Below are 12,378 nucleotides of genomic sequence, written 5' to 3'. Positions count from 1 at the left end.
CCACACCCAAATAAGGAAAGAAATGCCATTTCTCAGCGGTATGTCTGAAGCATATTTCATTATCTTTTCAGTACCAGTTAAAACACTTTAGACTGCCTCAGGCCTATTCATTCTCTTATATTTCTACAGCTATCTTGTAACATTATCTTGATCTTGTCATGATGCCTGTTTTAGCCTTGGTGCTATTGTATATAGATATAAATGTGGATATAATCTCTTGAATTTGGGTTTCCTGGCAAATACAGCCATGCTGTTTTCTTGCAATGCTACAGAAATGATTTGCCATTGCCTTCTTTGGGGAAATATTTTCAACAGCAAAGCAATTAGTAGTTAATCAAAGAAGGATGCAGAGAAGTAGAATGTCATCCCAGGTCCTCCATGTTCCCCAAATCCCAAACGGTCAGACCAAACCTTCTGAAATATTTGTAACAGGCATACACAAAGTGAAGTGTTTTGACTGAGTTTATAACACTGAATTATGTCTGAATCAAACCAGCTGTCAAATTGCAAATTACAGTGGGACTAATTTGTTCTCAGCACTTAAATTTCCTTTGCTATCAGTCAGAGAAAGTTCAGAATTTGTATACTGAAGTCAACAGAGGTTCATCAGCTAAAACTGAGTACTTTATAGCTATTATAATTAAGGGGAGGGTTCTTAATTTCTGCATTGCAACATGCCTAGTTTTTTGCTAGATAATGTTCCTGTTTCAGAGTTCAGCTGGGGAAAGGTAAAACAGCATGCCATGTATTTGGAGGGGAAGAAAATTTTCCACTCCTTGTGAATATCCTTTCCATCCCATATCATTAGCTTCACAAATCCAGCATCTCCCTAACAAGGACTTCCAAGTCTGGATCCCTGCAGTCCAGGCAGGACAACTCTCTGTATCCATGATCAGAAACCTCACAGCTGCATTAAGAATGAAATGTGCCAACAAGCCACTTGAAGTTCTAGGCACTGATTTAAAGTTTGTTATAAAGTTTTTCATCTCTTCTTTTTCAGTTTTTAACCACTGCTATCTTGTCTTGGAGGCCTTTCATTGTACTGGGGCCTTCATGGACTCTATGTCTATATTATGTTGTTTATGCCAGCCAGAAGGGTTTAAAAAAATAGGGATGGGAAAGGTGGTTTCAGGGAAAAGAAAAGGCATGACAAGTGGGGAGAAAGGAAAAAGAAGCAACAGAAGAGAGGAGAAGGAGAGAGATATAAAGGAGTGCTGGAGAGGAAAAGGCAGTGGGGAGAGATGGAGGGCAAAGCGGCAGATAAGAAAAGGAAGAGGAAGACAGGGAGACAAGAGATGCTGGACAAGAAATTACAGTAGGGAAAGAAGAAATATATTACCTTGTGATATAACTGTAATACAAGTTCCATCTTAGGTACAAGCATTGCAATTAGTCAGTGTTCCTATGGCTATAGAGATAACAGATTTTCTGTAGAAAAATCGATCTCTGTATTACCTATAGAGTTAACAGAATCATTTACAGTGTACAGTGTAAGGACTGTAACAGCCACTATGTAGGACAGACAGGTAGAAGACTAGCAAACCGCATCCATGAATAGCAACTAGCAGTCAGAAGACATAATAAAAACTCCTTAATCGAACAACGCATGGACAGACTCAACCATAGCTTCAACTGGGAAACTGAACATCCTAGATCATGCTAAATCCAAAAACGCTAGGGAATTCCTGGAAGCCTGGCATTCAGACAAATCAGCCATCAACAGACACATAGAGATAAATCACATTTATACACCATTCAAAAGAGACAATAAGAAAGCTAAGAAGGCAACAAAAAGGTCATAACACCTCCTCTCCAGCAGCCTACACCCAGATAAACAGGGATTAACACCAGACAAACAATCAAGCAGAAAACAATGCCCTAACCAAGGAACTAACAAGGAGAAAACCACACCCCCACCAACATTGGCAGGGCAAGCTGCTGTATATAAACAGGGAGCAAACCCCACACTCACTCGCACTGATGATATTACCTAGTTGGGTAATGAAATGTCTGCAAGCAAACAACCAAGCTCAGAGATCACAAGACCACATAACAGATTCTATTTACAGGACTATCAGATGGTTCTCTTACCTTTTTCTGAACATATGTCTCGAACAATTTCATTTTTTATATTTTTCAAGGAGTCAAACTGTTCCACAAAATAAACCTTTGATTTTGAGTCTGCAATCTCATTTAACTGTGTGATATTAGCAGGTTTCACGCCAATGGCATAAATGTTGACACCAGAGCTCCTTAGCATATTAGAAGGTTCCAGCACATTGTCATGCGCTTCTCCATCTGTCAGTACAATAAGATAACGAGGTACTTCATCACCTCGCTGTTCTTTTGCTTTTTTAAACAATGGCTGCATAGACCGTATAGCAGCTCCAGTATATGTGTCTATTCCCATTTGGATTATATTATTAATGGCTTTTTCTAAATGGTTCCTTTTCGTATGCTCATCGAGTTCAAATTCTGTCCTGTATCTTGTTCCAAATTGAACAACTCCAAATCGAACATGATCAGGTCCTATGATAAACAGCTTAATCACTTCCTTTAGGAATGTCTTCATCTCATTAAAATTATAGTCAGAGATGCTTGATGAACCATCAATGAGAAAGTAAATATCAGCCTTTTCTGTTTTCACACATCCTGCAAGAACAAATAAATTTTAGACAGATCAAATAGACAGGGAAATAACCTTTCCTCCCAGACAATCACTAATTGGAACCACGCAATGAGGAAGGAATTGGAACCTCTGCAAAATGATTTCCTCAATTCTCAACTTTTGTAGGTAGTCCAGAAGGATACCAGGCTCAATGATATCAAAAGCTGCTGAGAAGTCTAACAGGACCAGGAGGCATGCACTTTTCCTCCCAAATCAGTTGTTCATACATACTTTAGACCCCCAAAGGAGCCAGAAAAGGCATGAGTCAACCATAGGTTGTGGGGGTCATATTAGAGAGCACCCTATTCATTACACTGGAATTTGCAGGCCAGAAGGAATGCCAGATAATGTAGTCAGATGACAAAGTGATATCACTGGCCAGGGAGTTGGGGAATCTTGTTGTCATTTCCTTCCTAAAAGGGAGCTAGCTCCCCTAAACAGTGCCATTAGATAGCCTGTTGATGCAATAAGGGAGGAGAAGCATAGATATTTTGCTTCCTTTATTGTTACCATCTTGGCCCAAACATGGCTATATACACATGCTTAGTCAGACTCATCTTTCATCTTCTTCCACCAGTGCTTCAGGTATCTTTTCTACCACTTCATCTTCTGCAGTTCCTCAGTGAACCAGGGAGCCAAACTGGATCAAGCAGCAGAGGAAGGCCATTTGGGTGCAATCTCATTGAGGGATTATATAGAATGCTCAACAATCAAGCACTCTGGACAATCCCCCCCTCAAAATCTCACTGATGCCACTGGAATGATGACAGACACTCAAGCACTGAGCACAAATGACTGCCAGGTTGGCTAAACTTCTGATAATCTGCACAATGTTTTCCCTGCTGCAGACAGTTAGGACATGGCCATTCAAGCAAGCCCTTGGGGTTAAATGGTTTCTTTGTCCCTCTAGCACTGGAGAATTATCCAATGTGCTCACCTCCATATCTTGGATAATGAGTGCTTGAACAGGGCTCAAAATTTCAGCATGTTGTTGAAAGGGAATAATGGAAGCAATAAAAGGAATAAGTAAGCCTTAGTGGATCAGGCTGTAAAAAATTATCCAGAAGTTACCTATGACATAATATCTGGTGGCCAACCAACTATCCTATTTGCAGTCTAATCCTATATTCAATTTATACTTTCTTCAGAATCTTAAGATTTCAAGTAGAACTGCTGACTTGGGACCTCATGCTATTGGCATTATTTATTCATTTATTTATTGCATGTGTATCCCATTGCAATCCAAATAGATTCTTGATGATATACAGGATATAGAGAAATTTAAAACATGCACAATAAAAATTAAAAGCAAAACTGGAAACAATTTAAATGAAAACGCCTTCCCCCATCCAAATAATCAGTAAGAAATAACAAAAATAAAAGATGGCTACATCTAATTAGAATAGAACAGATCCAGAACAGCTCAGTCTTCAGCATTTTTCTGAACTGAATTCTGGATTTATTTATTTGAATTTATTAGTTGCCCAACCCCAAAGGACTCTGATGTGTCAAAATGTGTCCGAAACATGAGGACAGGAAAGACTGATAGAGTTGTGTGATTTAAAAAAACAAAAACAAAAGAAGCATCCAAAAAGTTTAAGCTGATTTAAATAGATGAAATGCATTTTGTCAAAGACATTACCTGATTGGAACCCTGCTGTTCTTTCAGCTTCGGCAGAAAACGTTTCATGAATATGCCAGAACAGTTTTTTCTGAAAATTTATAAACTGATCTGGCAGGTTGGAAAATGTGTCTACTTTTATAATATTCCGCTGGGGGGGATAGGATACTACTGGCCTTAACTGTGTGATATTAGCCCCTTCGATGCTTATGGCAAATACGGTCACACCCTCTTGCAAAAGCAGACTGGCTGCATCAGTTAAATTATCATCGGCGGGTCTGTGGGTGATGATGGTGGCAATTTGTTCCACACCTTCTGTCCCTCTGCTTCCAGCACGTTCAGTGAAAGTTCTTCGCCTGATAAAGTCCAAGGCAGCACCTAAGTTAGCTTTTCCTTGCCTGGCAGAAAAGCTCCTAATTCTTTGTGTTAAATCCTTTATCTCTGTTTCCGTGTTCAGTTGAGAGAGTGTATGAGGCTCAGTGCTATATGCCACAAGGCCAATTCTGATGCAGCTTTTCCGCACATCAAGAGAGTTTGCTGTGTTTTGCAAGAATGATAAAATATATTCACTGTTTACAGGTGAAACAGCTTCATCCACCACAAATACAATATCTGCAATTGAATCACCAGAACAATCTGCAACTGGAAGGAAAAAGAACACACCATATTAATAACTCTCTTTTCCTAACAGTTGCTTTCTTTTTAGCAGACTCTCTACCTGGCGTTTGCCAGACTTCCTAGAACAGCTCACCAATATTTTAAAAATTCTTTTAATTAAAAGATATGCTAGCAAAGCAACTGTCTCTAACCTCAGCTTTCTTCACCAGAAATTCCTAGGAGTCTTATGTGGATACTCTTTGCAACATTAGAAAATAAAAAATTGTGGTATCTACAGCCCAGTTCTTTCTCTGTAGATGTGTTCATCTGCCAGAACAATAAAACAAAACTAAGATGATAAGAAATATTTCTGGGGACCTAGAGAAAGTACCATTTCCAGAAATGTGCATTCTGGAAAATTGGAATTTTATGACCAGACACATCCATTATAGCATTTTTCTTGTGCCAAGCCTCCCACAGCAGTTATTTTGTAAGGATATGTACAACATTGTCTCACACTTCCTAATCTGGCCATCAGGAATGGGCCATCCCAGGGAAACCACAGTGTGTTCGTAGGATTTATCTACAGCTTATCAGGACTGAAGTGAAAAGTAGGATATGAGGAACAGCATCTAAGGATCATGAGGTAGAGGAGGTAGAGGTAGGAGCCAAGGGAAGGGAAACAGAATGCAGCGAACTTGGATGGGGGCCGAGGAGGGAGGGGTTAAATGAAAAAAATGGCAAGAAATCAGGTTCCTGATACTGCTGCCTTATGGAACCATCCTAAGGGATATTTTTGTGACTATGATACAAGGAAAAAAGATAACTGCCCCCCAGGACCACAACTATCCCAAAAGTGATCCTTCTGCAAAAAGTACATGCAGGATATATTGAAATTATGACATTTAGGAAAATAGGAGTTTTTAAGATTCTCACTTCCCTCCTATTGGACAGACAGATCTAAATTTAGAGGAAGAAATCCAGCATTAAAAAAAAATTCCTCTGTAGCCCTTCAAGCATACTACTATACGACATCACCACTCTGTTCTGGGAGGTTTACCTAGGAGTCATGGATCCAACAGTCCCGCAAGAAATTAACTCAACCCCTGGAGTGGCCTCCCCCTCCCCCCAATAAGGAAGTGAAAGGGGGGAAAAAAGCCTGCCCGCCTGCAGGCTTATGGCCACAGGAAGCTAATGCTGTGGGAGCTCCAATGCCAGAATGCCGTGAGATGAATAATAAGTTTGGGCTACAAACCAGTGTTTCTCATACTGGCTGGGGAATTCGGGGAGTTGAACACATCTTAGAGTTGCCAAGGTTGAGAAACAGCTATCAACCACTTGGCCCTCAAGGCTGTGCTTGTCCAACACTGAGGTCCTGCGACTCTCTGAAGGGATAAATGAATTTGCATGACACCCTTTTCCCCAATGAACAAAACCACTTATTTCATTAGTGTTACCATTTGGCAAGGAAGTATTACATTTTAATCTATGTATCACATGGATTCTCAAATACTATACACAGTACAGCAACTGTTCACTGGGACTTGCCCAGGCAACATGTGAAGCAAACTCCAGAGTAAGTTTTGGAGGGCTCCCACTCTGCTTACCCAAACCAAATCAGGTCTTTTTTTTTTCTTCTTTTTTTAAAAATGTAACTTCTGCCCAAAGAGCTTTTTTGTTAATTCAATGATTCATATTTGTGATAATATACTGCTCTGTTTCTCTTACCTTTTATGGGCACACTGTAAGTTACACTGGGTGGGGGAGTTGTGGAGATGAATAAGCTCTCATCTTTTTCTACAGCTGATTCGATGACAGATAATATATTTGAGGAAAACCTTTGGAGATCTTTTACTGTATCAAAATGATAACTGAATGGATACGTGGCCATTGACTGCAGCTCTTGCTCAGATGCCCTCGGCATTCCTAAAGCAATTATTTTTATCCCATCTTCTCTCATAAATGCAGCAGGTCTTTCCACATCATCTTCTGATACCCCTGAAGTTGTAACAATCAAAACCTGGTCTCTGTCTCCTCCTGGTGCTTTGAAAAAAGTCTCGTGAATCTTTTGTATGGCATTCCCAGTCCTTAAAGGCCCACCCCAGAATGAAAAGCTCTTCTTAACATGGTTCAGCATAGCGTTTTTAACTCTAAAGTCATCCAGCTGGAATTCAACATGGACATCATCACTGTACTGGACAAGTGCAAGGCGATATTTATCTGGCCCTATTGGAAGACTGTTGATCATTCTATTCACCAACACTTTCATCGAGGAAAAAGCTTGTCTGCCAAGGGCATTAGAGCTGTCAATCAGAAGGACAACATCTACAGACTCGGAGGCTACAGCAAAAAGAAAACAAGTTAATGTATAAAACATTGCTGTAAAATGCCTGGGTACAACTGAAGGGCAGTATAAAAATAAGCCACATACATAAATCATTATTGTACAGAATCTATCATGTTCCCATCATCACAGTTTGGCCCAATTTACTTAATATATAACTGAAGCTTCTTTGGTTTTTTCTACTTGCCTAAATATTTTCTCACTCAGAATCAAACCCATGTATTTTGACAAAGAAAGTGAAAATGTCCAGGGCATTCAATACTTTTAACATGTCAGTCCTCCCCCCGACACACACACACACACACACATTCACATACACATATCTGCTGCAAAGGACTGTGCCATTTAATTTACTATTAGAAACATAGAACAAGCTGCATTAGCATGCTGTGATGAATTTTCAAAAGGAAAATGAAATACCCTGTTTCTGTGTTTTAGAAGTCTGGATCCCAAGAATAATAAGGAGCAAAATCAGAAGCATTTTCAGACTGTGGTAGTTGATCAGTGAAATAAATCTAGAAATACAAATAAGAACAACAGTAACAATGACAACATCAACAATAGTGTTATCTTATATCTTGAAATTAAATTTATCCTTCAGCTAACAAAAGGCTTACTATACCAGTCCCTAACATGGGACCTGCTAGATATATTGGATTTCAATTGTTAGTATCCTCAACCAGTATGACCAATAATTGTGAGGCATCCAGAATTCACCAGGAGGGATAAGGTCACCTTTGAAAAGCATTGCACTGCAAATCAGCTTTAATGGTTGCCCATGACTACATTAGTTATAGCCTGCTTCAGTTTCAAAACCAAAGTGGAGATTCAGTTTCATTTTTATATCAGGTCTGTCTCTGAAATGAGAACAGGAATGCAATGGCTTCTGGGGGGCAGAACTTATTCAACAGAATAGGCTCTCAAAAAGCTGATGACTGAACATCCTAGGATGCAGTGCAATTCCCATTAACATGAAGCAGGCATAAGAACCAGAATCAAAACAGCCACTTTAGACAGGCCTAGTTATATGATCTTCACTAGTGGCAATTGTTTGGATTCTCCTTCATATTGCAAACTCCCAGATCATCTGCAGCAGGTGGGCAAAATCTGCAAAATGGCAAGCACAGCATCGTGTGCCTGTTATCTTACAGATATTGACCACCCTACCCCGTTCCCGGAAAAATAGCCCTATATACCTCTGTACACCAGAAGCTATTTTGGAAATGCCCGTGAATTTCATAACCTCTCCGCCGTATAGCCTAACGTGGCAAAAACAAGGTTTTGAAGTGTCCAAAACTAACTGTGCAGTTCTTTTGTTCCTGAACAACATCTGGAGCCATTTAAATTTAAAGTTAAACATTTCCTTCAGTTTTCTGACTTTTTAATATAATAAATCTTTTTGACAAATAGAACAATAAAAATGAGCTCCAGGAGACATGTTATTTAATCTCCCTTCTTGAAGAGAGTATTATTCTGGGAAAGAAGGCATTTGAAGATATGGCAGCAGTAAGCTAAAGGTTTACTGTCCAGTGAAATATTTGTGGTCTGCTGGATACAAGATTTGAGTCACTCAATCACCAGGAGTACAAAATGCATTCATTACCACTCTCTTGACTGTGGTAACAGTCAAGTTATAAAACACACCTTCTCTTTTTCACTTTAGGGCTAACATTGATTTGTCTTTAGCAGCAGTTGTCTCTGATCCTACTTCTTCTGTATGGCAGCCTTACCAGGAGGCTAAGTGAAACAGACACTTCAGGTAGCTCTTGAGTGTCATGAAAGGATTGTTGTTGTTTATTCGTTCAGTCGCTTCCGACTCTTCGTGACTTCCTAATTCCTTCGTGACTTCCTAATAGTTCAATCCTAATTATTTCATGTAATGTTATAGTTGTATTCCTATTGCCAGGGAATGGGAGAGGCACTAATAAGATTTTCCGTCTCATGTGTCAAAATAGGTGTGGCAGTCTGGAGTATTATGCTTCTTGATTTCAGAAGAACAGGAACTACAATTTGCTGCTCTGTTACAGCCAGTCTTGAGCTACCAGCATCTTCTCTCTCCCTCCATTCCCTAAAAAGACTAGGAGGACATCTTCATAAAAGGGTTGCTCCTTCTCTTTTCCTATCATTTTATCAGGATTACAGGCTTGTTCTACTGGTTATAGTTTGTGTGTTATTGCTACTTCTGTCACTCATTGTTTTAGTCTTATGGACTATCATTAGTAGATGACTTCATCCCACTTAGAATGGAAAACCTGATAGATTTTAAGAAAACTGAGCATGTTCACTAGTCCCATCTTCAAAAGCAAAATAAGAAGTTTATTTATGGCAACATGGGAGAAATAGAATTTCCCCTCTAATTCAATCAATGAAAACATATCCTCTATTTCCCTCACTCTTGCTATGCTTAAACTCTGTTTGTCCTAACATACTTCTGATCTAGTTAATCTATCATATTCCTTCCTCCCCCTTCAGAAGCTTTATATCAAGCAGGCATTTTACACAGGCAGATTTATTTCAATTTGGAAGTCATACGTAATTGTTCCCTTTAGAATCATTACTTAATCCTCACAGTGCAGTCTCATGCAGATGTGTGAGATTTTTGTTGTATGCCAGACATCAGATTTCTTTGAAGTTGAAAGCCAATGGCAAAACCCAATTTCCATTCTGTTGCAGCAAAAATTTGAGTGGCTGTGAACAAGCCACAAATGTTCCTACAAACACATGCTTTCTGCTGTTGACTGCTAACATGAAACGGGCACATGGCCTGAGGAAATGGGTGTTGAGATGAAATCTCCCCAGCTACTAAAGAATTTCTCAAGCTTTAGAAATTCAGGGCTGCTAAACTTATTGAGCCTTTTAATGACCTTTTAACTCAGCACAAACAACTTCTGTGGGAAGATCCCAAGTACGCAAGTGAAGAATCTGCAGCCTATGGCATGGGATTTTAATTTTTCTTTGTCAGCAAAAGTGCTCCTTTTGTTTATTATCTCCTCCTTTCTAAGACTTCCGTTGATTTCAGGTTCAATTCTCCCATGGAAACCTTTGCAGGAAAGCTGAGTTTGTTTGCCAGGCTGGTTGGATAAAAGGAAAGTCACCAGTGGAAAACTCTACAGGTTGTAAATGCAGGCTAAGAGAGGATAGGATGAAATAAAATCTGCACTCTTCCACTGAAGCCACTTCTCCTTGTGGTCTTTTGACACAAGCCTGGCAGGAAGATCCTACTGGATCCAATCCAATTACAGAAAGATAAATTTTTCTCTTTGTCCCAGATACATGTACACATACATAAATATATATCGCAAATTTCTCTTAATACTGCCTAGACAATACAATACTGAATTACGTTCTCTATCTGATATCAAATGGGAACTCAGATCAACATACATGTTCTGGCTTGGTACTGCAAAGCTATTGCAGAAGTATTATTTGTTGTAATATAAGCTTCACTTTGCCTATAATGGATCCCAAGAAAAGCTTCCTGATTTACCTTATAGTCTACCCACAGGTAGGCATGGCACTCCAGTTGATGGATGATATTTAGTAGAAGCAGTATTACTTGTAGGTTGCCACTTAAAACAAGGCTGAAGGTTAAAAAAAAAGTAGGTAGATGTAAATTTGATCCATTTGCTATTCACATTATTAAAACAATATTCTAGTCAATTAGGAATTTTTTGAACAATTTTAAAAGTCCATTAAAAATTACTATGAGTTGTCTGTAATTTGTTTTAACTTGTACAGCTTTTGTATACAACTTTCTCAAATATACATAATTTTTTATTAAAATTTCTCTGTAGAAAGAAATAGCTTTTGCAAAAAAAAAAAATTAGTATGTTCAATCCAAACAATTATTTTGGTGAATTTTGCAAATTTACTCCCACAGAACCCCAAAATAGATCTCTTTACATTTCTATTTGAAGGGAAAATTGACACTCAAGATCCAAATGATATGTGATATTGACTAAATGACTTTTCTCTATTTTCTTCTTTTATCTAAAATAAATGCCTGCCTGCTATCTTGAATAGGAGACTGCCAGAAACAGCTAAGTATTTTAAATCTAGTCTCATTGAATTCTACTTGTAGCCTATGCCTTCCTTCATAAAGCTGCATTTAGCAGCATATAGAAAAATGTGCAGTTCACCAATCAGCTGATAGGGATATTTGGAAGTGGACAGAGATGTTAGGATTATGATATTCCATTCTCTTTAAAGCCACACTGCTTTCTGTGACAATTTCATACAGAGTGGCTATTTTAACGGAGAAATAAACGTGGGAGGTACCTATGCAATTAACGTCATATGTTGTCCAAAGCCAAAGAATTGGTCAGAATTTGCCATTTTAAGCAACACATTCTTTCCAGCCAACCTAGAAATATCTGCACTGTTTAAAATGTTTAAAAAAGAAACACGCCATTTGACAAATCACCCAGATCAGCCTAATCAACACTAGCCACAGATGTTGCAGCTGGATCACTATTACAACTTTCCAGTGAAATGCAAATGTAGTGGTATTGAAAGATTGTAGTATTTTATGTTTTTTTTTCCAGCTTCAGTTTCTGAGTTCATCATGCCTAAGTCAACTGACTAATCAAAGTACAGTAAAATAATTATGACTAACTTAAACTCCAATAATATCAATTAGCCTCCTTTAAATATGTTGAAATCTGGATCCAATCTTCTAAAATATGTATGCATGCAACATATATGTCCTGGAAGAAGACAATTGCAAAACACTTCTGTATTTGTGCTGAGAAAGCTACAGTAGCAACTGGGAGTTGAGCCTGAACTGAGAGAATTTTTACTTATACCTGTTTCTGAATTAATTGAATATAAAACATTTAATTCATTTCTCACATAAAAATGTAAACCAAACTGGTAGGAAGTATAATGCAAAAAAGCAGATTTAAGTTCACATTACAATACCATGCCTTTAAGTTACATATTCTTCAAATCATGTTCCTATTTTTCTTAGAACACCTCTCCTCCAATTGACTCAGAAACTCAACACTATTTTCACAACCAAACTCTTATCTAGGCATTTTCTAAAACAGAACATAAAATAAAGATTTATATTATTTTTAAAAGCAATTGAATTGCCTGAAAAAGTACTGACCATCTTAAATTAATGTATACGTTTCTCCAAAAGGCAGT

At 38.4% G+C, this 12,378-nt stretch overlaps 1 protein-coding gene across 1 annotated transcript in view; it reads right to left on the bottom strand.

Moving 5' to 3' along the window:
- Positions 1-12,378, bottom strand: part of LOC134497943 (collagen alpha-6(VI) chain-like) — a 62,311-nt gene that overhangs the window by 47,663 nt on the left and 2,270 nt on the right. The window contains exons 2-6 of the mRNA XM_063303980.1: positions 10,718-10,811; positions 7,651-7,745; positions 6,615-7,226; positions 4,311-4,931; positions 2,092-2,652 (exon numbers count right to left, since the gene is read on the bottom strand). Of these exons, the coding sequence (XP_063160050.1) occupies positions 2,092-2,652; positions 4,311-4,931; positions 6,615-7,226; positions 7,651-7,711 (1,855 nt within the window). The 5' untranslated portion in view covers positions 7,712-7,745; positions 10,718-10,811. The remainder of the gene's footprint in view (positions 1-2,091; positions 2,653-4,310; positions 4,932-6,614; positions 7,227-7,650; positions 7,746-10,717; positions 10,812-12,378) is intronic.

This window comes from Candoia aspera, chromosome 4 (genome assembly GCF_035149785.1).
Source record: "Candoia aspera isolate rCanAsp1 chromosome 4, rCanAsp1.hap2, whole genome shotgun sequence".
In the NCBI taxonomy this organism is placed as follows: Eukaryota; Metazoa; Chordata; class Lepidosauria; order Squamata; family Boidae; genus Candoia; species Candoia aspera.
This window is presented reverse-complemented; position numbering and strand designations above follow the sequence as displayed.